Raw genomic sequence first — 23,003 nt, 5'->3', positions numbered from 1 at the left:
GCGAAAACATCCTGCAGCACTTCGACTAGGGACTCACCATCTCAAGAACCATCTCTCTGCTTGCTTCTCATCATTGTTGGACCCTCCTGGGCTTCCCCTGTAGACTGGTATTTTCCACTGGGCACCTTCAGACTGATATTATCCCAGTTTAGCCATCCCAGAAGACAATTTCTACTTCTTAAAGTCTGCACGTTGGCCTTGGGGTTGGATCCTGATTGGGTCACATGCTCATCCTCTATAAATCAATCATTGTTGTCAAAGAGGTAGGATACTATAATAGGCTACACATGGGTCTTGTGCTTATTCTTGAGGCCTGGGAGTGGGATCTGGAATTGAAAATCTCAGGAGAACAACACAGAATGGGGAAAGGGAGGTTCCCCTCAAAAAAGAATGTTAAGCAGACCAAAAAAAAAAAAAATTCAAACATTTGCCTGCTACATCTGGTTGGTACTCACAAGCTTCTAGAGGAAGCCAACTACCTCTGCTCTCCTGACCACAGCTTATTGGGTTAGGAATCAGTCCTGGAGTAGTCTGCAACTCATTAGCTAGACACAAGAGAAGGAGAAGCTCTGAGGTTACTCTGCACAAATGTCCAGCAGGGGCCGAGCTGACCAATCAACCTGTTTGGAAATATACATGAAAGGTCAGTGAAAAAGAGGGTCATCTGCACTCGGATTGATATTGCTAGCAATACCCAGAAACGTATTCAGGTTTCTATGATATTCAAGTGAAGTATATAAGTAGGAATGCCCATAGTAAACCTTCCCGGCCAAAGTAAAGCCAGGCTTGTCTTTTCCTCCTAACAAATTTCCCTGTCTTGATCAGTACAATCCCTGAGAGATTAAAGGGCATTTTTCTCTAATGTAAAAGAAGAGGTGAGGATTGCAGGGTTGTGTGCAGCTTCAGTATCAGAGTCCCAAACAGCTTCTTCCTTTCTGCTTAGCCCTCTTTAGTGTGTGCATCTATTCACAGTTGTTATAAAATGGCCAGTGCAGCTTGAGCCATCATATCTGTATTTTAGGTAGAGAGGAGGAAAAGGAAAGAACAAAAAAAGAAATGAAACATGCTAAATCAAAACCTTGTAGAGTTCCCAGCCAACAACTTCCGCTTTCAGCTGATTGGCCATTTGTATCTGCAAAGCTGGTTGGGAAATGTCATTTTTTTTCAAGTTGGACGATTTGCTGTTCCAAATTCTTCTACTTTAAAACTAAAGAAGACAGAATGAATGGATATTTGCGAGGCAACTAGCAGTCTCTACCACAAGTATCAGGAAAGGGGCTGTACAGAATGCAGCCAGGATCCAAGCCCAGACCTACAAAAAGTATCCTAGAGAAGGTCTAGACTTGAAGGATGAGGAGTGATTGCCTGAAAAGGGAAGAGGGAGAGCATTTCATATGGAAGAAGCAGCAGGTACAAATGCCCAGAGATAAGAGAAAGAGCAAGGCACAAGGAGGAGTCACAAGAAGTTCCAGAAGCCTGGAACACAGTCGGGAGTGTGGGAGAGTAGGAAGTCATGGGTGGAAGAAGTAAATAAAGGCTAGATTGTGAAAGGCCTGGGGGACCTCGATCAGGAATTAGTTCTTCACCCATAATAAGTCTACGGGAGCTGTGGGAAGATTTTATGCTAGGAATAGCTTAATCTAGTTTGGTCACAGACTGGGGAATGAAGTAAGAAGAGTAAAGTTGGAGATGAGTAAGACAATTAATAGGCAGCAGCAGGATTTAGGCAAGATGCGACAATGGCCCAGCTTAGAATAAGGTCAGGGGGTAGAAGAGAGAAGAGGAGTGGCTTGGAGAACAATTTTGGAGGAAAGTAAATACTAAGGCCCAGTCTATCTAAAAAGGATTTGTTTCTAGGAGTCCCAGGAAGGGACAGATCACAACAACCTTCTGAGCTTCACTCCAAGGTTTAGTGTAGATTCTGAATTATAATGAGAGTTGAAATTCGTAAGAGCCTCAAACAAAAGAGAAGATGTTTTGAGATTGGCAAGTATAATAATTAAAGTGTAAAACAGATAGAATTTAGAGCTATTGTTAGACTCTCCTGAACTTATTATTTAAAACAGTTTTTCATTCCAACCGAGAATGAGAAAATACCAATCTTTATGAAGCAAGCGTGGGAAACGCTGGGGGAACAGTGAAGAGAAGAGGCACCAGGAGTTAGGACACAACATTATGATCAGTCTCTGATGCCTGTCTTGCTGTGTGGCCTGAGAGAAGTCATGGAATCTCTCTGGGTTTCCTTGCTGTTCTAGTTTGTAAGCTGCCAGAATGCAATATAACAGGAACTGAACAAGCTTCTAAAAACAGAATTTCTCAAGTTGCAAGTTTACAGTTCTAAGGTCGTGAAAATGTCCAAATTAAGGCACCAAAATGAGGTTACCTTCACTCAAAAAGACTGAGGCCATCTGGAACAGCTGTCAGCTGGGAAGTGATGTGGCTGGCATTTGCTAGGATTCTTTGGGTTCTGAACACCTCTCTTAGCTGGGAAGGCACAGAGGGCAACATCTGCTATCTTTTTCTCCTCATTTCATAAGGCTTCTCTGGGGGTGCCTTCCTTCCACATTTCCAAAGGTCTCTGGCTGTGTGGGCTCTGTTGGTTCTGAGCTTTTTCTAAAAGGGTTTCCTCTTAAAGCACTCCCGTAAGTAACCCCACCTTGAATGGGAAGAGACATTTCCATGGAAACCATCTAATCAAAAGTTACCACCCACATGGGAGAAGGGACACATTCACTCTGGGAGGAATCTATTTACCTGAATAATGGAACCTGACACTTATAAATTGTAAAATTGTCTAATAAAGTTTCATTAATTTAAATATGTAAGATACAGAGCTAATAAGTGAGGCGACCAAGACTTTAATTATAATTAAAACAACAAACTTGAACATTCTAGAAGTTGGGTGGTTTTTTCCCAGGAAAATGGGAACTACTTTTTATATGTACATATTTTTATGTAATTAGCATTCCATTCTTGGTTCAGGGAAAAAGTTTCCTAAAGCAATAATGTTAGATATTAAAGATTAAAATCTAATGCAAAAAAAAAAAAAAAAGTTACCACCCACAATTGGGTGGGTCACATCTCCACGAGAACAATAAAAAGCTCCCAGTCAGCAATATCAATTGAGGATTAAAGAGCTTGGCTTCTCTGGGGTACAAAAGAGTTTCAAACCAGCATACTTGCCAAGGTCCTCCCCATTCTCTGGGTCAATGCCCATGTGTAGGTGACAGCCCAATAACCTGCTCCTTCTGTCCTGCCTTTTTTAATAGAGCCGCATCTTCCCATTCACTCAACTGCAAAACTTCAGGTGCCTTTGAGTCCTTCCTCTCCAGCCCTCTAACTCCCAACCAAATCCCATTGATTCTTCCTCTGGAATGTCTCTCAAATCCAACCTACTGCCACTGCCTCAGTTGCAGCCCTGATCAACTCTTGTCTGTATTCTTGCAAGAGTTCCTCAAAGGTTTTACTCCCCTCCTATGCACACTTGCAGTCTGCGACGATTTATATCTTAAAAAAAGATCTCCATCCATCCATCCATCCATCCATCTATCTATCCATCCAACCATCCAGCCATCCAATGAGTATGCTCTTTACTAGGTGCATTTGGGGACTGAGGATACAGAGATGAGTAAGCCATGGTTCCTGATCTTGAGGAGTTTATAAGTAGACACATGAGTCAAAGCAAATAACAGGTAATTCCAGAACATGGTGAGGAATATGGTGAGGAATTCCACAACATGATGAGGAAGAGTATTTCAGAGGTGAGCTCAGGGTGAGTGGAAACCTCCAACCCAGACTTAGAGTTCAGGAAGGAAGGAATTGTAGGCAATCAGAGAATGCTTCCTGCTAGAAGTAAGTAAGTTCAGTTTTGAAGAAGCCATTTTTCGATGCTTATTTTTTCCCCCAGAACATTAAAATCGTTGAAGAAATATTGAAAATTTGAAAAGTAGGTGTATTAACTCACATTACTTTAAATTTAAATGTCATTTACACAGAAAGGAGAATTTATTATAATTTTACTTTCCTGATTTTAATAGAAGCAAACTCACCAATAATATTTTCAGAATCTAATCCTGGAAAAAAATTAGCCATTAAAAATTCATAGAAACGGGGTGGGCCGCGGTGGCTCAGCGGGCAAGAGTGCTTGCCTGCCATGCCGGAGGACCCCGGTTCGATTCCCGGCCCCAGCCCATGTAAAAAACAAACAAACAAACAAAAAATAATAAAATAAAAAAATACTTTAAAAAAAAAAAAATTCATAGAAGCATTTACAGAGGTACACATTTGTCCTTTTCCCTCAGGTTCCAATATGGCTCAGCCCAGCAGAGCTGGATCCTGTCTTTATTTAAAACTTTAATACTTCATTCCTCATGGATTTTTAAATTAGTCTGTTGTTTAAAATATTGCATTAAATAGTATTTATTTCGATTGCTGAGTTATTGTCATGTCCTTAAATTTCTCAACTAATTCCTGCCATGGGATGGGGTGGGAGTAATGAGAGAGCTAGCCAGGCAGGAAGCAGAGGTCAGAACAACAAAGGGCCTAGTTTCTCGTGCTAATGAGTTTGGAGTGTATCCTAAAGGGAGAAAGGCCCTAAAATGAGAGGCTTTGGGGTTACACAGAGTTTGTTCATATCTCTGCTCCTCCACTTCTTAGCTGAGTGAGTTTTGGCAGGTTATATATATGCATTAAGCATTCAGTTTTCTCACCCATAAGATGGAGATGATAGTTCCTACCCCATAGAGTATTCCTTTCAATGCATGAGAGCCAAGCCATTATTATTAATATGCCTGTGGTGAGCCCCTGAAGGAGTTTTAGCAATGACGTGGCATGATAAGATTTTCGCTAGAGAAAACTCACTCTGGCAACAGTGTAGAGAATGATTACAAGGAGGCAAGACAGGCAAAGTGGCCAATTAGGAAACAACTGTGGAATTAAAAATAAGTGCAAGAAAAGAGAAGAGGGCCTAAAATAAGGCCCTGGTGATGAGGATAGAGAAGTGAGGACAAATTTGAGATACACTAAAGAGAGAGAATCAAAATATTCTGGTGGAATGAGGAGTAGTAAAGGCTTGAGCAATTAGGTGAACGGTGAGGCCATCACCTGGATAGGGAGCACAGAGAAGGAGCCAGCTTGGGAGGGATGGCTGTAGAGTAAATTAATTAGGATTAGGTTTGACTGGATGTAACAGAAAATCCAGGCCTATAATGGCAGTCTGTGGTTTCCATTTTCAACATTACTTCATGGTCCAAGATGGCTGCTAGAGCTCCAGAGATCCTGATTCCAATTTCAGGTAACTGGGGGGAGGAATGAGGGGGAAGAACAAAATGGTGTAGTTTTCAGCTGAGTCAACTCCCTTTAAAGAGACGTCCAAAAAGTCACACATGACACTTCTTAAATTTTAGAAACCAGTCCCATGGCCATACCTTGGTGTAAGGAAAATTGGGAAATAAGAATTTTTTAGCTATGTTCATTGTCATTCAGAATAAAATCGGAGTTCTGTGACTAAGGAAGAAGGAGTGAATGGACACTGTGGAAGCAACTATCAGTCTCTACCAGAAGGAAGACAAAAATTCATTTTTTGGTCAGGTGGCACTGGAATCTTGGGAACAGGTGGAAGAGAGGTATGTCTGAAGAGGTGTCAGTTGAAGCTTTTGGAACAGATGTCATAATCCAGGTAAGGATGCAGAGTGAAAAAAGGAGAAGGCAAAGGGCACAATCATGGGACCACTCCAAAATATTACGGGCTAGTAGAGGAACAGCAGCCAACAAAACCAAAACAACAACAACAAAAACAAACAAAACCAGAGAACAAGAAGCACAAGAAGAAATCACTTCGTAATTGTGTTTTTCCCAATTAGCGGTACAAAATAGTGTAGAGATTAAGAGATCATTGACTCAATTAGGGTGGGAGTAATGCTCTTTTCTGCCTTTTCAATTCTAGGCAAAGGAAAAACTAAGGTTGTCTTTTCTTAATTTAGATAGACATGTGCCACCTCACTTTTGGTGTTGTCCTAGATACAACAGGGAACGTTACAATGCATGGCCCCAGAAAGATTTTTCAGTTATGATTCTTTGTAAGAAGAAATAGTTCATTAAAGAGTGTCAGAGAGAACCAGAGACTTATTTAGAATGATCTAACTAAGATACCCAAAGGACACTATCCCTCATCTTTAATTGGCACAAAAGAGCCAGATTCCCACAAGGGGGAAAAAGCATCACAAGAGATGTGATAAACTTTAGTGAAGCTGTAGGTTTACTTTGGCTGGGTTTTGACATGGCAAACAGCCTCAGTTACATCTCAGTATTTGTTTCTTCTACTTCTAGCACAAAGACATTTGCTTCATTTAAATGTTTATTAAAGGTAACATTGTTGATAAGGGTAGAATAATAGAGCATTTTCCCATCCTCAGTTTTCTCTATGCCTAAATGTTGAACTACTATTTTTTTTTTTAATTGAACTTCTTTCTAATTCATTAGGAATCATTTATGGTTTTAAATGTTTGAGTCTTTCTTATTTGATCTTTAGTATTACTAAAAAGAAAACATCGTTGTAAACTGACAAAAGGGAAAAATGTTTTAAAGTTGGACTGATTTATATGATTAGGTTAAGGTGGGGTCTTCTTTACACAGATAGAGTGATAGCAACCTTATCCAGAAGTTTATCCCTAATTATCCAAAGGTGTTTTTTCACTATCCTTGATCAAATTTCATTTTAGAAGCATCTATTATAGGGATGGCCATTAATACATGTTTGGGTATATCCCATAATCCTTTAAACTTACTCTAATAGCAACGCCTTGGGATTTCTAAATAATAGACACGCTTCGTGTAGGTCACTAATACTAGTGAAATTAACATTACAGGAAAGATCAGAATTGCATATCTTAAACCCTTAAAGAGGAAAAAGATTAAAAACCAAAAGTGTGTAAGGAAGACTGGAAATAATCAGTGGTCCCTGGCATCTGGAGAAATCTGGTTCTGGGTGGAATCTCTCTAGCTCAATGCAGACATCTGCATGTTGTAGGGATCTTGGGTCTGCGTTCAGTTTCTATGGGCTGTCCACTTTCAAAAGTGTTGTAATTGAATCATGTACCCCACAAAAGATATGTTCAAGTCTTAACCACATTCCTTTAGGTGTGAACCTATTTGTGAATAGTATCTTTGCATATGTTAAGGTGAGTCAAGAAGTAGACTCATTAATTTGTGAGATCTTTGAAGATTTTAGGTGTGGCCAGCTGGATCAGGGTGGGGTTAATCCCTCCTACTGGAGGCCTTGTAAGGAGAAGCCAGAAGTCAGAGAAAGCCACAGGAGAAGCCCAAGGACACTGCCATGTGTTAGTGGAGTACCATCACCAGAACTCTACCAACTCCAGGAGAAAGCATGTCCTAGCCAACATCTTGATTCTAGACTTCTAGCCTCCAAACTATGAGCCAATAAATTCTTATCATTTAACCAAAATAAAAGAGCGAGATGTCTGAATCAATTAACTAATACCTCTCTCTACCATCTGGGTTCTGAAGAGTGAAACAGGGGGTAGAGATCAAAATTTCAGTTTTATTACTGTTTAAAGCCAGATTGGTGTACATAGCTGAGACGGGCACAGCAGATTTAAATTTACCAGCCCGGTCACTGCCAGAGCTGAACCACAGGCCACCAGCACAGACACAGTCATGCTTATGAACTGGCAGAAAGCTGAGTAGAACACATGCCTTCAGCAGACAGGCAGCCTCCCAAGGAGAACCCAGAAGGGGCTAAGCCTTTTATGCCCAGATTTCAACAAAATCCACCAATCAGATAATTCAGATCAACAACGGTGGAGAAAAGACAGGTGTGTTATACTTATTAAGGTTCTTTCACTAAGAAACATGAAAAGTAGGAAATAAGGAGAATCCACCACCCCATACAAATAAGCTCACACACCTTTAATATTCTAATTCTTATGATTCCAAGCATCCATCCTGCTATCTCAAGGATAAGTGTCAGTAACTGACTTAGTTCCAGGGTGGGTTTTGGTTGCTCTCCCTTCCTCGCTGGAGGCCAAACTCAGCTGTGTCCCCTTGAGGCTGGAGGCCTATACAATTTGCTCTGAGATCCCTGAGGATCCTGAATATGCTGTGTTGCTCTTGCTGCTAACAAAGCCAGAGGTACCGTGTGGTTTACATTCTCTACTATTGGTGTAGTAGGGCGGTGCTGTTTTCTGACTTTTCCCAAGGGCAAGTTGTGGTTACTGAGAACTTTTCACTGAAGGTAGAGCTTTAATGTTTTTCTTTAAACTTGGAGATTTCCCAAATGCCAACTCAACCCCACACCATATCTCACACTGTCATTCACACCATATCTCACACTGACATTTCTGTTCCTCAGAACTGGCTTGGCTTTCTCATTTTACACACACACACACACACACACACACACACACACACAAAATTGGAGGATGCACACTTCCTGATTTCAAAACTTACTACAAAGCTACAGTAATCGAGATTTCGTGGTACTAGAATAAGGTTAGACATATAGGCCAATGGAATAGAATTGAGTGTTTAGAAATCTCCACATTTATGCTCAATTGATTTTTGACAAGGGTGCTAAGACCATTCAATGGGGGAAAGAACAATCTTTTCAAGACAACTGGACAGCCATATGCAAAAAAATGAAGTTGGATCCCTACCTTGAACTATACACAAAAATTAATTCAAAGTGGACCAAAGAGCAAAACATAAGAGCTAAAACTATAAACTCTTAAAAGAAACCACAGGTGTAAATCTTCATGACCTTGGATTAGGCAATAGTCTCTTTTATGACACTAGAAGTACAAGCAACAAAAGAAAAAAATAAATTTGACTTCAATATTAAAAATGTTTGTGCTTCAAAAGACTTTAGTCAAAAGTGAAAAGACAGCTTAAAGAATGGGAGAAAACTTTTGCAAATCATATATCTGATAAGGGATTTCTATCTAGAATATAAAAAGAATATTACAACTCATTAATTAAAAAGGCAAATAATCCATTGTGAAAATGGGCAAAGGATTTGAACACACATTTCTCCAATGAAGATATACAAATAGCCAACAAGAATATAAAAATGTTCAACATTAGCCATCAGGGAAATGCAAATCCAACCACAATTAGGTTCCAATTTATACCCATTAGGATGGCTATAATAAAAAAAAAAAGATGTCAAGTGATAGCAAGGATGTAGAGAAATTGGAATCCTCATGCAGTGCTGGCAGAAATGTGAAATGGTGTGTACACTTTGGAAAAAGTCTGGCAGTTCTTCAGGTTAAACATAGTTATCACATGGACTAGCAATGCTACTCCTAGATATATACCCAAGATAAATCAAAACATATATTCATGCAAAAGCTGTACAAATGTTCATAGCAGCCTTATTCATATTGGTCCCAAACTGTAAACAATCCAAATCTCATTAACTGATAGATGGACAAATAAAATGAGGAATTTCTGTGCGATGGGATATTATTCTGTCATAAAAAGTTCTGATACACTATGACATGGATGAACCTGGGCTCCTGGTTAAGTGAAAGAAGCCAGACACAAAAGACCATATATTATATGATCTCATTTCTTAGTTTCCCATATGCTAAAACACACCATACTGAGGGGAAGGGGTGGGTGTATGGCATGTATGAATTTTTTTCTGTTTTCTTTGTATTTCTTTTTCTGAATAGATGCAAATGTTCCAAGAAACGATCATGATGATGAATATGCAACTATGTGATGATATTGTGAATTACTGATTATATATGTAGAATGGAATGATCAAAAGTTACGAATGTTTGTGTTTGTTTACTGTTTTTTTGGTATTTAAAAAAAATTAAAAAATTAACAAACAACAACAACAACAAAACAAATACCATACAATGGGTTGGTTTAAACAAGGGGAATTTATTGGCTCACTGTTTTTAGGTGAGGAGAAGTCCAATATTAAAGTGTCAGGAAGACAGTGCTTTTTCCCCAAAGACTGTGGTGTTCTGGGCCTGGCTGTTGGCAATCCTTGGGTCTTGGCTGTTCCGTCACATGGCAATGCACATGGCTATGTCTTCTCCTTTGTCCTCTGGCTCCGGTGACTTTTGGTTTCTTGCTCTTCCTATGACTTTCTCCCTCTCAATACCTGAACTTCATTCTGCTTAAACTCCAACCTGATTCAGTTGGGCCACACCTAACTGAACTCACCTCTTCAAGAGATCCTATTTGTAATGAGTCCACAGCAAAAGGAATAGAATAAGATTAAGAACACATTTTTCTGGGGATTCATAATTCAATTCCAACAGTCTGCCCTCTGGACCCAGATCACATAGCCCCAAAGCAGAAACAACCCAATGTCTGACAACTGATAAAAGGATATATATCCATTTATATATAGTATAGCCATACAACGGAATAGTATTTGGTCATAAAGAGGAATGACATTCTGATACATGCTATAACGTGGATGAACCTTGTGCTCCTGAACCTTAAGCTAAGTGAAAGAAGCCAGATATAAAAGACCACGTTACAGAATTTATGGGAAATGTCCAGATTAGGCAAATTCACAGACAGAGAAGGTAGATTAGTGATTGCCAGGTTCTGGGGGTAGAGGCCAATAGGGAGTAACTGCTGGCATGGAGTTTATTTTTGGGTTGATGAAAATGTTCTGGAATTTGATAGTGGTGATGGATGCACAACTCTGTGAATATACTAAAAGTCATTAATTGTACACTTTAAATGGGTGAATTTGTAGTCTTTGAATTATATCTCAATAAAGAAGCAGCTCTTCTTCATAAGTCCTAGTAAAATTAACGTCATACTCTGCACCTGGCATGCTCTTCGGTCTCGGGGTTGCCCCAATCTAAGCCCTGCAAGAGTCAGGTTGGAACACAAAGGCAATCTGAGAAGTGAGGAACAGGTGGGAGGGGAACAGAAGAGGGAGGAGCCTGAAGAATCATTCCCTGGAAGATTATCAACTTTTCCTGCAGGGAAAGGAGATGGTTGAAGAATATTTTTAAGGCCCAGGATGGATCAATATGCAATTTGAAGTGTTGGTAGCTCAATGATGTGAATAACTCTTCTGTTCCCTGCCCACCCATACCCCACCCCAACCCAGCTTCTGTGACATCTAACACAATGATGCATGAAAGGTATGAGTAAGGTTTTGGGTGGAAATAAAGGAAGAATATAATTTGCCTTTTTGAGTTGACATCATACAGAATTGAGATGGTAGCCATGAGGATATAAGTTGTCTTGGCATTTTCAGAAGTCCTGGAATGGCTTTGGATAGCCACAGCATGTGAAATGTGGGGTTTGAGCTTGGTTCCTAAGCAGACGTCCTTCTTATGTTTTCATAATAATGGAGCTATTCTGCTCCCACACCTGGCATGAGGCTCCCAGCAAGATGGGACAGGTTCCAAAGTCCTGTTCCTGTCCTGGCTGGGGACGAACTCTATTTTTGTTTTGGAATGGCCCAGAGGCAAGAGAATCACTGGCTTCAAGAGTTTCAAGGACTTGAGAGGAGCCCTGCCCAGGTCCCTTAGGGCCACCAGAACCAGTCTGACTTTTAGGTATGGAATATCTGACCACCCGTTGGACTAGTTGTAAAACTGCTCTCATGTCCCTGTAGTTGGAGGGAATAAGCATTTATGATGTAACAACCAAGCAGCCAGAGCTTGTAATGTACATGTGTGTGGTGGTGGTGGTGGTGTGAGGATGGCGCTCTGAGGGCAGAGGTGGGTAGCCCTGTTGCTGGGCAACCTGGCTTCATTAAATCAATGGCTTTGGTCAAGCTACTACTCAGTGAAAATTTCCTTAAGTCTTAAAACAACTCACATTTCGTGTACCAAGGAACAGGGAAGTCCTCATACAACTCCAGGGATCTCTGAGTCATAATGTATTGTAATCAAGAGCTTAGGCTTTAGATCAATCAGACTCCTGTGTGACTCCAGGCAACTTGGCCTCTCTGCCCCAGTGTCGACATCTGTAAAATGGGTGGGAGCTAATCAAACTTCCTCACTGACAGAATAAATGTGGTAATACACGCGAGGGTTTAGCACACTGCAAGAGCTTCACAGGGAGCCACTGTTCATTTTCCAGCCATCTGGCAAATTAATCTCACTCATTCCTCTCACAGCTCTTTTACTTACTTCTTTCTTATTTAAATCTTGACTATCCACCCACCTTGATGATAAAGTAAGTCCACATCTTACACCTCTTTTCTCTGTCCTTGATTCTCCGGGTCCACCCTCTGCCGACGCAGAGCGTTTGCTGGTCGGATTGGCGGTCAGCGATGGCGGTCCCTGAGGCAGTCCTCGGCTGGGGACGTCTCCTAGCAGACACCCCAGGTTGTCTGCGACGCTGCCCTCAGGGAAAGTCGTCGCCAGCAGCACGATGGGAAGAACCACACTGCAGCAGAGGTAACAGATATGGACCAAGGCCAATGAAGGGGGTGGGCGCATCACAAGGTAACGGGATGACGGAGATCAACAGTGCACCAAGCCAGCTCCGCCTGGCCCTCCTCCTCCAACCGGCCGGCCCAGTTATCCTCTCCGCTCCCCGCGGCGGCTCCAGAACAGACAGCCACGTGTTCCGCCTGGCGCCCTCCGCCGGGGAATGGAACGTTGGCGTTGGGGGGCGGGGCTGGAAGTGTGTGCCCCAGAGGTGAATAAGGACCCGCGTGCGCGCGCCCGGGTGCTGGCTGCCAGGCGACGCTGCCGGGAGCGAGCACGTGCCCTGCGTCACGCGCCACTCGTCCAATGAGTGGAAGCTTTAGAGAGGCGCCGATCCCGCCCCCTCCCGCCCTCTCCCGCCCCCGCCCCCGCCCCCGCCCAGCCACCGCCGCCGCCGCTGCCGCCGCCGTCGCCGCTGCCGCGGCAGCCGCCTGCAAGCCAGCAGTCTCCGGCAGCGTCTAAGGAGTCGCGGGGCCCCTGCAGGCTAAGGCGCCGCACCGAGTCGGTCCGGTTAGCCGGACAAGGCCCAGGAGCCGCTCGCCCCCGCCCTACAGGCTGATGTCCCCAAGATGGAGGCAGCGGGGGCGGCGGCGTGAAGAGAGCGGCGCTGTTGGCGCTGGAGCAGGTGCCCCGGGGGCCCGGGCGGCGGCGGGGGAGGGATGGGGCTGCTGTTTATGATCCTGGCGTCGGCCGTGCTGGGCTCCTTCCTCACGCTCCTCACCCAGTTCCTGCTGCTTTACCGCAAACATCCCGAGCCACCGCCGGACGAGGCCGCCCGCGCGGGCGAGGGCTTCCGCTACATCAAGCCGGTGCCGGGCCTGCCCCTGAAGGAGTACCTTTATGGCGGCGGCGGGGCTGAGGAGCCCTCCGGCGGGTCCCCCGAGAGCAGCGCGACCCCGGACCCCGAGACCCCCGTCCCGCCGACGCGGGAGACCTGCTACTTCCTCAACGCCACCATCCTGTTCCTGTTCCGGGAGCTGCGGGACACCGCGCTGGCCCGCCGCTGGGTCACCAAGAAGATCAAGGTAGAGTTCGAGGAGCTGCTGCAGACCAAGACGGCCGGGCGTCTGCTGGAGGGGCTGAGCCTGCGGGACGTGTTCTTGGGCGAGACCGTGCCCTTCATCAAGACCATCCGGCTCCTCCGGCCCGTCGTGCCCTCGGCCTCCGGGGAGCCGGACGGCCCCGACGGGGAGGCGCCGCCCGCCACCTCCCCCGAGGAGCTGGCCTTCGAGGCGGAGGTGGAGTACCACGGGGGCTTCCACCTGGCCATCGACGTGGACCTGGTGTTTGGCAAGTCCGCGTACCTGTTCGTCAAGTTGTCCCGAGTGGTGGGGAGGCTGCGCTTCGTCTTCACCCGCGTGCCCTTCACCCACTGGTTCTTCTCCTTTGTGGAGGACCCGCTGATCGACTTCGAGGTGCGCTCCCAGTTTGAAGGGCGGCCCATGCCCCAGCTCACCTCCATCATCGTCAACCAGCTCAAGAAAATCATCAAGCGCAAGCACACCCTTCCGAGTTACAAGATCAGGTGAGGGGGAGGCCGGGGGCAGGGAGGCTTTCCGTGGTCGCGGGGGACCCAGCAGCGGAATCCGAGCCTGGCGGGGTGCGCTTGCCTGCCTAGAGTTGGAAGGGCAAAAACCTTGTCCCCAGCCCCTCCTCTTCCAGGTGTGCTCCTAAACCTGGACAGTGCCCTAAAGAAGCACAAGTAGCGGACGCTTTATTTGCTAACAAAAACCGCATTAACAGGAGCTAGAAACCTTTCTGTGTGTTCGTGGGCATTCGTGGTGCTATCCACGTGGTAGAATCCGTCTTCTTATAAGCAGCATATTAAACATAGTAGTCCACAGCAGTCGACTCTGGGACTGCTGAGGAACTATTTCTGTTTGTGGTTGCTGCATTGAGGGCTGCGGTGTCATAGGCTTTGCAGCATCTCCTTGTCCACATTGAGAAACTGTTCTTAGGTGCAAAGTACAGGCATGATGAGTGCTCACTGTCCAGATCTGTTGTATTTTGCAACTACAAACCACTTTTGCTTTGATACTTTGGCAACTTTCAGGGCAGAGATGGCAGGAATACTTCTCCACAGCAAATTGGAAAATAAGTTGGGAGCCTACTGTACATTTTGTATTAATATCATCTGCAAAGACCCTGACTCTGCCCCTCAAGTTCCTTACACCGAACCTGAAGTCAGCTTGCAGGTAGCATTTAAAACCCAAGTTGTGGTTTTAATTTTTTTTTAAAGCATTCTTGCATCTGATGGCTTAGTTTTATGTAGTATATTGATAATTTTGCTGTTTTGATTAGTTTTATAAGAGTTTTCTTTTAATATCATAAAAAAAGTGAAAGGGTAAAGATAGTTTTATAGGGCTGGAGGCTCTGGACTGGGCAAACGTATTCAGTTGAATGCATGATCTTAAGTTCCTTCTAAAGCAACTGAAGTTCTAATTTCTCTGTTCTCCTTTGATTTTGTGCTCATTAAAATAACTCTTGAATTTTGTCTTTTATTATAAAGTATCCATCTTGTATTTGCCTTATCTAATGCTCATTAGTGGAAATCGCATATTTTCAGATCACTAATTTTCTACCATAGGCTCTAGGATCAGTGACCCAGATAATCAAGAAATATTTATTATGGTTGGGTTTGGATAGGATTATATTTGTCTATGTGGCAGACTCGCTTTACAAATTATCTTTCACTTAAGCTTAAACCATACAGTGGAAGCTTAAGACTGTGGGGTGGCAGGAAAATATATTTTATGATGAAAGTATTTCCATAGATTTGCAGAGAATGGTGCGTTATTGTTAACTGTTTGAACTCCTGTTCTGTGAAGTAGAACATACTTTATGAAATCTAAGTCTCGAATATGTGACTAAATTATAAACGAGTCCTAGTGTTTAAATAGTGAGGTGTTTATTTATAGTAGTGTGTTGCTAAGACAATGAAGGGAAAAAGTTGTGATAAATTTTGATAATCACAACTTCAATTCTGATGCTTTCTGGATAGCTTTTAGTTAATTAAATTTGATTGAGTTATTATTGGGGGTTATTTGCAAAATAGCCACTGCCAGTGAAGGAGCTTTATCATCTGTATCATTGAATAGCACTGCCGTTTAAAATATGGTAAAATTGCCTTTCATTTACTATACCCAAAGGGATTAAAAAAAAAAAAGCACAGCATGAGTTTGCTTATGATATTTCAGTTTCAAACTTTGAGCATTAAGTGATCCCTCCAGCAATATGTACATCTTGGCTTTCTCTATTAAGGGCATCTGGATGATCAGTCAGTAAATGCTGCACAGAATGCATCACCATCTGCAGATACTTATTGTACACCTACTGTGTGCCTATCATTGTTCTAAGTGCTGAGACTTCAGTAGAGAACAGAAATAGTCTCAATCCTCATGGAGCTTAGAGTCTAGTGAGAAGTGAATTAGCTACATTTAAAATTTAAACTAGACTACTGTTGATGGTGTTGAAGTTACTAAGAAGCTGATTTTAGCTTAGTAGAAAAAAAAGTGTAAGGATGAAAAGGGCTACCTCAGGAGGTGTCAGATTCTCTTGTCCATATAACTAATTGTATCAAACTAGTGATGTTCAAGTTTCAGATAGGAGAATGAATTAAAATACATCTAAGATGTATCACAACCATCACAATTCTCACTAATAAAGTCAGACTTTTTTTTTTTTTTAACTTCATCCTGTTTTTAAGGGATTTAAAAAAAAGGTAGTAACAGATATGTGGGACATCTTTCCAAGTTAGACAAAAGCTCTGAGAAGAGTGTGACTGTAGAGCATATATTTTTTTCTTATTAGAAATTTTGAGGGAGGCTCCTCTTAAGGTCAGATCATGAGGTTAAAATCTTTGTGTGCTGTCCTACATAGCATTTCTTTTTTTAATACAAATAGATTTTGCTTGTTCATCCTTTCAGCTATCTAATCTACTTAAACAGTAAAGAAAATTATGAGTCTTAGGTTTGTTTAGTACTTTGAATTATTGCATAACAGAAATATATTACCAGTTAACCTTGTGGTCACTTCTCCCCTCTCCCCCCACCCCATTTGTTTTTCCTTTTTCATGTTGCTTAAGTGAAGTGTCTTATCCCGACTTCCAGTTCCTGATATTTCAGCTAGAGATGCTAAGTAGCTCAAGTAGTTGCTTTCTAAGGACCCAGCAGATTGATGTGTCATATTACCCACTTAACACAGTTTGCAAAACATTATACTGTTTTAAAAATTGAATTAAAATTTGTAGAAAATGTATTTACTGATTTATAGAAGTTAGGAATTCCTTAAATCTGCCACCTCAATGTTTTGATTTCATCTTAAAGTGTGTATTTTTAAATAGTAGATTAGAGTAGTAATATATTTTTAAAATTTAACCAAAAAACTAATCTCCAGGGAGAAAGGTTGATTATCAGTAATGATCTTGAGAGATGGAGACTCCTTCTGCAGCATAATATCTGAGTAATAGTTCTGGGGAGTTTAGGGTTGGGGAGTCAAATATTTGGGATTCTTAACTGATGCTTCTGTTCCTAGAGTATTATTGCTATGTAACTAACACACTGCCTCTGGAGGGCCTAATTCAGTTTACAGGAACCTTTTATTTGTTTGCACCATGTGTGTTTTGTTTTTTTTTAATTACCACCTTTTATAAGATGGAAGATTTTTCATTATTTAAATTTTTGGCATCTCTTAAGAAAAATTAGAAGATCTTGTAGTGCGAGGCCTGCATTCCTCATCCTACAGGATGGCCAGATGGATCGTAGTAGCTTCTGTTACTTGTTCCAACTTGGTGTGTAAGCTCCTATGTGGAGTTTATGATCCTCACCTACTTGCTACATTATTGAGAGTACTTGCCTGGCCTGGAATTGTATGAATTAGGAACCTTTACTAAATGAGGAGCATTACTGTTGCTAATTAGAGAAACTGGAAAGAGTTAATAGTTGGATAGGAGGAGTGATAAGTTTTACTTATCTCTAAATATCACATCTTTGAAGGAACTTTTGTTGAGCAACTTTATTTTGTAAAAGATGTTATCAATATAATGATTTCTTTTTATAGTTAACAGTAGTACTTTAATATTCTTTCATCATTGTAACAAAGGTACCACACTTGTGCATAGTGTCAGCAATAGGGGCATATATGGGAATGCTGTATTTTTTTTTCTATTTTGAGATATATTAACACAACATACAGACCATCCAAAGTATACACATGGTTTTGCTTTCATCCCCATGATCAATTACAGAACATTTTCTTTACTCCAGAACAGAAATAAGAATAAAAAATAAACCCAAATCCTCCCATTCCACTTCTTCCCCCTTATTGTTGATCCCTAGTATTAGTGTGGTAAATTTATTATTGATGAAAGCATATTAAAATATTATGTTAACTGTAGTCCGTAGTTTGCATTGCTGGTTCTTTCCCTTACACCCCTCTATTATTATTATTTTTTCACACATGTAGTAGTTCATCCAATAACTTTTTTGTATTGGTAGTGTTAATCAGTAACATACATGACTTTTAAATAACCACTGTCAGTCAAATTCACCTATAATACAGCACTATTATTTATGATCCAATAATAAGCTCCCATCACCTCTGTCCATTCCCAAACATTTAAGTTCAACCTCGATAACAATATATAATGATTTTTAAAAGTAATTTTGCGAGGAAGAAAATGCCCTTAAAACATTTTCCATTTCTCTGCAGTATAGTGATGTTCAGTAAATAGCGGCAATTGCTTGGTAGATACTTTGCTTTCATGCGAGATGGGTTATTAATAATTAAATATATAAACATTTGCTACTCTGTTCTACAAATAGGGAAACATCTATTTATTGAAACTATATCTGAGTTTAATGGATGAGTATGAAACAGATATTTAGGGAAGACTTCACTTTTCAGGCCCATGAAATGTCTTCTGAACATATTTTTGTCATACATGATTGTTTTGTTCTTTTACTCTTGACAAACATTCTCATGTGTTTTGAAGAAACTTTTCACATATTCTTAGTGATTAAGAACCTGGAGGAGCACTATCCCCATGAGAAACAGGGCTCTAGTTAGGTGCAGAATCTTTTAACATCTCTATAAATATTTATATCTTCCCTAGCTATACCGTTAATTTCAGAGATCTAAATTAGGTTTGTAATGTGGTTTGTAATTGAACTATTTCTTCTTTGGTCTTCTGAGATAAGGAAGAGAAGCATTTATTCTTAACAGTAATTATAGCATTTTTATTTTGCTGATTATATGGTGTAAAAAATGTTTTAAGTGATCCAGGTCTTCTCAAAAAAATTCAAAATAAATTCACTTAAAGCTGACAAAATCATTCGTAAAGTTAGGTTTAATGCACTGTATCTATTCTTTTTTTTTTTTTTCTTTTTTTTTTTTTCTTAATTAACGGAAAAAAAGAAATTAACCGAACATTTAGAAATCATACCATTCTACATATGCAATCAGTAATTCTTAACATCATCACATAGATGCATGATCATCGTTTCTTAGTACATTTGCATCGGTTTAGAAGAACTAGCAACAGAACAGAAAAAGATATAGAATGTTAATATAGAGGAAAGAAATAAAAGTAATAATAATAGTAAAAAAAAAACAAACTTATAGCTCAGATGCAGCTTCATTCAGTGTTTTAACATGATTACTTTACAATTAGGTATTATTGTGCTGTCCATTTTTGAGTTTTTGTATCTAGTCCTGTTGCACAGTCTGTATCCCTTCAGCTCCAATTACCCATTATCTTACCCTGTTTCTAACTCCTGCTGGACTCTGTTACCAATGACATATTTCAAGTTTATTCTCGAATGTCGGTTCATATCAGTGGGACCATACAGTATTTGTCCTTTAGTTTTTGGCTAGACTCACTCAGCATAATGTTCTCTAGGTCCATCCATGTTATTACATGCTTCATAATTTTATCCTGTCTTAAAGCTGCATAATATTCCATCGTATGTATATACCACAATTTGTTTAGCCACTCGTCTGTTGATGGACATTTTGGCTGTTTCCATCTCTTTGCAATTGTAAATAACGCTGCTATAAACATTGGTGTGCAAATGTCCGTTTGTGTCTTTGCCCTTAAGTCCTTTGAATAGATACCCAGCAATGGTATTGCTGGGTCGTATGGCAATTCTATATTCAGCTTTTTGAGGAACCGCCAAACTGCCTTCCACAGTGGTTGCACCCTTTGACATTCCCACCAACAGTGGATAAGTGTGCCTCTTTCTCCGCATCCTCTCCAGCACTTGTCATTTTCTGTTTTGTTGATAATGGCCATTCTGGTGGGTGTGAGATGATATCTCATTGTGGTTTTGATTTGCATTTCTCTAATGGCCAGGGACATTGAGCATCTCTTCATGTGCCTTTTGGCCATTTGTATTTCCTCTTCTGAGAGGTGTCTGTTCAAGTCTTTTTCCCATTTTGTAATTGGGTTGGCTGTCTTTTTGTTGTTGTTGAGTTGAACAATCTCTTTATAAATTCTGGATACTAGACCTTTATCTGATATGTCATTTCCAAATACTGTCTCCCATTGTGTAGGCTGTCTTTCTACTTTCTTGATGAAGTTCTTTGATGCACAAAAGTGTTTAATTTTGAGGAGCTCCCATTTATTTATTTCCTTCTTCAGTGCTCTTGCTTTAGGTTTAAGGTCCATAAAACCGCCTCCAATTGTAAGATTCGTAAGATATCTCCCTACATTTTCCTCTAACTGTTTTATGGTCTTAGACCTAATGTTTAGATATTTGATCCATTTTGAGTTAACTTTTGTATAGGGTGTGAGAGATGGGTCTTCTTTCATTCTTTTGCATATGGATATCCAGTTCTCTAGGCACCATTTATTGAAGAGACTGCTCTGTCCCAGGTGAGTTGGCTTGACTGCCTTATCAAAGATCAAATGTCCATAGATGAGAGGGTCTATATCTGAGCACTCTATTCGATTCCATTGGTCGATATATCTATCTTTATGCCAATACCATGCTGTTTTGACCACTGTGGCTTCATAATATGCCTTAAAGTCAGGCAGCGCGAGACCTCCAGCTTCGTTTTTTTTCCTCAAGATGTTTTTAGCAATTCGGGGCACCCTGCCCTTCCAGATAAATTTGCTTATTGGTTTTTCTATTTCTGAAAAATAAGTTGTTGGGATTTTGATTGGTATTGCATTGAATCTGTAAATCAATTTAGGTAGGATTGACATCGTAACTATATTTAGTCTTCCAATCCATGAACACGGTATGCCCTTCCATCTATTTAGGTCTTCTGTGATTTCTTTTAACAGTTTCTTGTAGTTTTCTTTATATAGGTTTTTTGTCTCTTTAGTTAAATTTATTCCTAGGTATTTTATTCTTTTAGTTGCAATTGTAAATGGGATTCGTTTCTTGATTTCCCCCTCAGCTTGTTCATTGCTAGTGTATAGAAATGCTACAGATTTTTGAATGTTGATCTTGTAACCTGCTACTTTGCTGTACTCATTTATTAGCTCTAGTAGTTTTGTTGTGGATTTTTCCGGGTTTTCGACGTATAGTATCATATCGTCTGCAAACAGTGATAGTTTTACTTCTTCCTTTCCAATTTTGATGCCTTGTATTTCTTTTTCTTGTCTAATTGCTCTGGCTAGAACCTCCAACACAATGTTGAATAATAGTGGTGATAGTGGGCATCCTTATCTTGTTCCTGATCTTAGGGGGAAAGTTTTCAGTTTTTCCCCATTGAGGATGATATTAGCTGTGGGTTTTTCATATATTCCCTCTATCATTTTAAGGAAGTTCCCTTGTATTCCTATCTTTTGAAGTGTTTTCAACAGGAAAGGATGTTGAATCTTGTCAAATGCCTTCTCTGCATCAATTGAGATGATCATGTGATTTTTCTGCTTTGATTTGTTGATATGGTGTATTACATTAATTGATTTTCTTATGTTGAACCATCCTTGCATACCTGGGATGAATCCTACTTGGTCATGATGTATAATTCTTTTAATGTGTTGTTGGATACGATTTGCTAGAATTTTATTGAGGATTTTTGCATCTATATTCATTAGAGAGATTGGTCTGTAGTTTTCTTTTTTTGTAATATCTTTGCCTGGTTTTGGTATGAGGGTGATGTTGGCTTCATAGAATGAATTAGGTAGTTTTCCCTCCACTTCGATTTTTTTGAAGAGTTTGAGGAGAGTTGGTACTAATTCTTTCTGGAATGTTTGATAGAATTCACATGTGAAGCTGTCTGGTCCTGGGCTTTTCTTTTTAGGAAGCTTTTGAATGACTGCTTCGATTTCTTTACTTGTGATTGGTTTGTTGAGGTCATCTATTTCTTCTTGAGTCAAAGTTGGCTGTTCATGTCTTTCCAGGAACCCGTCCATTTCATCTAAATTGTTGTATTTATTAGCATAGAGTTGTTCATAGTATCCTGTTATTACCTCCTTTATTTCTGTGAGGTCAGTAGTTATGTCTCCTCTTCCATTTCTAATCTTATTTATTTGCATCCTCTCTCTTCTTTTTGTCAATCTTGCTAAGGGCCCATCAATCTTATTGATTTTCTCATAGAACCAACTTCTGGTCTTATTGATTTTCTCTATTGTTTTCATGTTTTCAATTTCATTTATTTCTGCTCTAATCTTTGTTATTTCTTTCCTTTTGCTTGCTTTGGGGTTAGTTTGCTGTTCTTTCTCCAGTTCTTCCAAGGGGACAGTTAATTCCTGAATTTTTGCCTTTTCTTCTCTTCTGATATAAGCATTTAGGGCAATAAATTTCCCTCTTAGCACTGTCTTTGCTGCGTCCCATAGGTTTTGATATGTTGTGTTTTCATTTTCATTCGCCTCGAGATATTTACTAATTTCTCTTGTAATTTCTTCCTTGACCCACTGGTTGTTTAAGAGTGTGTTGTTGAGCCTCCACGTATTAGTGAATTTTCTGGTACTCTGCCTATTATTGATTTCCAATTTCATTCCTTTATGATCTGAGAAAGTGTTGTGTATGATTTCAATCTTTTTAAATTTGTTGAGACTTGCTTTGTGACCCAGCATATGGTCTATCTTTGAGAATGATCCATGAGCACTTGAGAAAAAGGTGTATTCTGCTGTTGTGGGGTGTAATGTCCTATAAATGTCTGTTAAGTCTATCTCATTTATTTTAATATTCAAATTCTCAGTTTCTTTATTGATCCTCTGTCTAGATGTTCTGTCCATTGATGAGAGTGGGGAGTTGAAGTCTCCAACTATTATGGTAGATGTGTCTATTTCCCTTTTCAGTATTTGCAGTGTATGCCTCACGTATTTTGGGGCATTCTGATTTGGTGCATAAATATTTATGATTGTTACGTCTTCTTGTTGAATTGTTCCTTTTATTAGTAGATAGTATCCTTCTTTGTCTCTTTTAACTGCCTTTGCTGCGTCCCATAAGTTTTGATATGTTGTGTTTTCATTTTCATTCGCCTCGAGGTGTTTGCTAATTTCTCTTGCTATTTCTTCTTTGACCCACTCGTTGTTTAAGAGTGTGTTGTTGAGCCTCCACGTGTTTGTGAATTTTCTGGCACTCCGCCTATTATTGATTTCCAACT

At 40.6% G+C, this 23,003-nt stretch overlaps 1 protein-coding gene and 1 long non-coding RNA gene across 3 annotated transcripts in view; one reads left to right on the top strand and one right to left on the bottom strand.

The window, feature by feature from the left end:
• Positions 1 to 12,704, bottom strand: part of LOC143654341 (uncharacterized) — a 44,831-nt gene extending 32,127 nt beyond the window's left edge. For both annotated transcript variants that reach the window (XR_013161770.1, XR_013161769.1), the window contains exons 1-2: positions 12,175 to 12,704; positions 11,827 to 11,974 (exon numbers count right to left, since the gene is read on the bottom strand). This is a non-coding gene — a long non-coding RNA (uncharacterized LOC143654341). The remainder of the gene's footprint in view (positions 1 to 11,826; positions 11,975 to 12,174) is intronic.
• A 135-nt stretch (positions 12,705 to 12,839) lies between these two features.
• PDZD8 (PDZ domain containing 8) overlaps positions 12,840 to 23,003 on the top strand; it is a 119,457-nt gene continuing 109,293 nt past the window's right edge. The window contains exon 1 of the mRNA XM_077126151.1: positions 12,840 to 13,968. Coding sequence (XP_076982266.1) covers positions 13,103 to 13,968 — 866 coding nt within the window. The 5' untranslated portion in view covers positions 12,840 to 13,102. The remainder of the gene's footprint in view (positions 13,969 to 23,003) is intronic.

This window comes from Tamandua tetradactyla, chromosome 13, assembly GCF_023851605.1.
Source record: "Tamandua tetradactyla isolate mTamTet1 chromosome 13, mTamTet1.pri, whole genome shotgun sequence".
Classification (NCBI taxonomy): Eukaryota; Metazoa; Chordata; class Mammalia; order Pilosa; family Myrmecophagidae; genus Tamandua; species Tamandua tetradactyla.
Note: the sequence above shows the minus strand (reverse complement) of the source record. Positions and strands in the feature narration are given on the sequence as shown.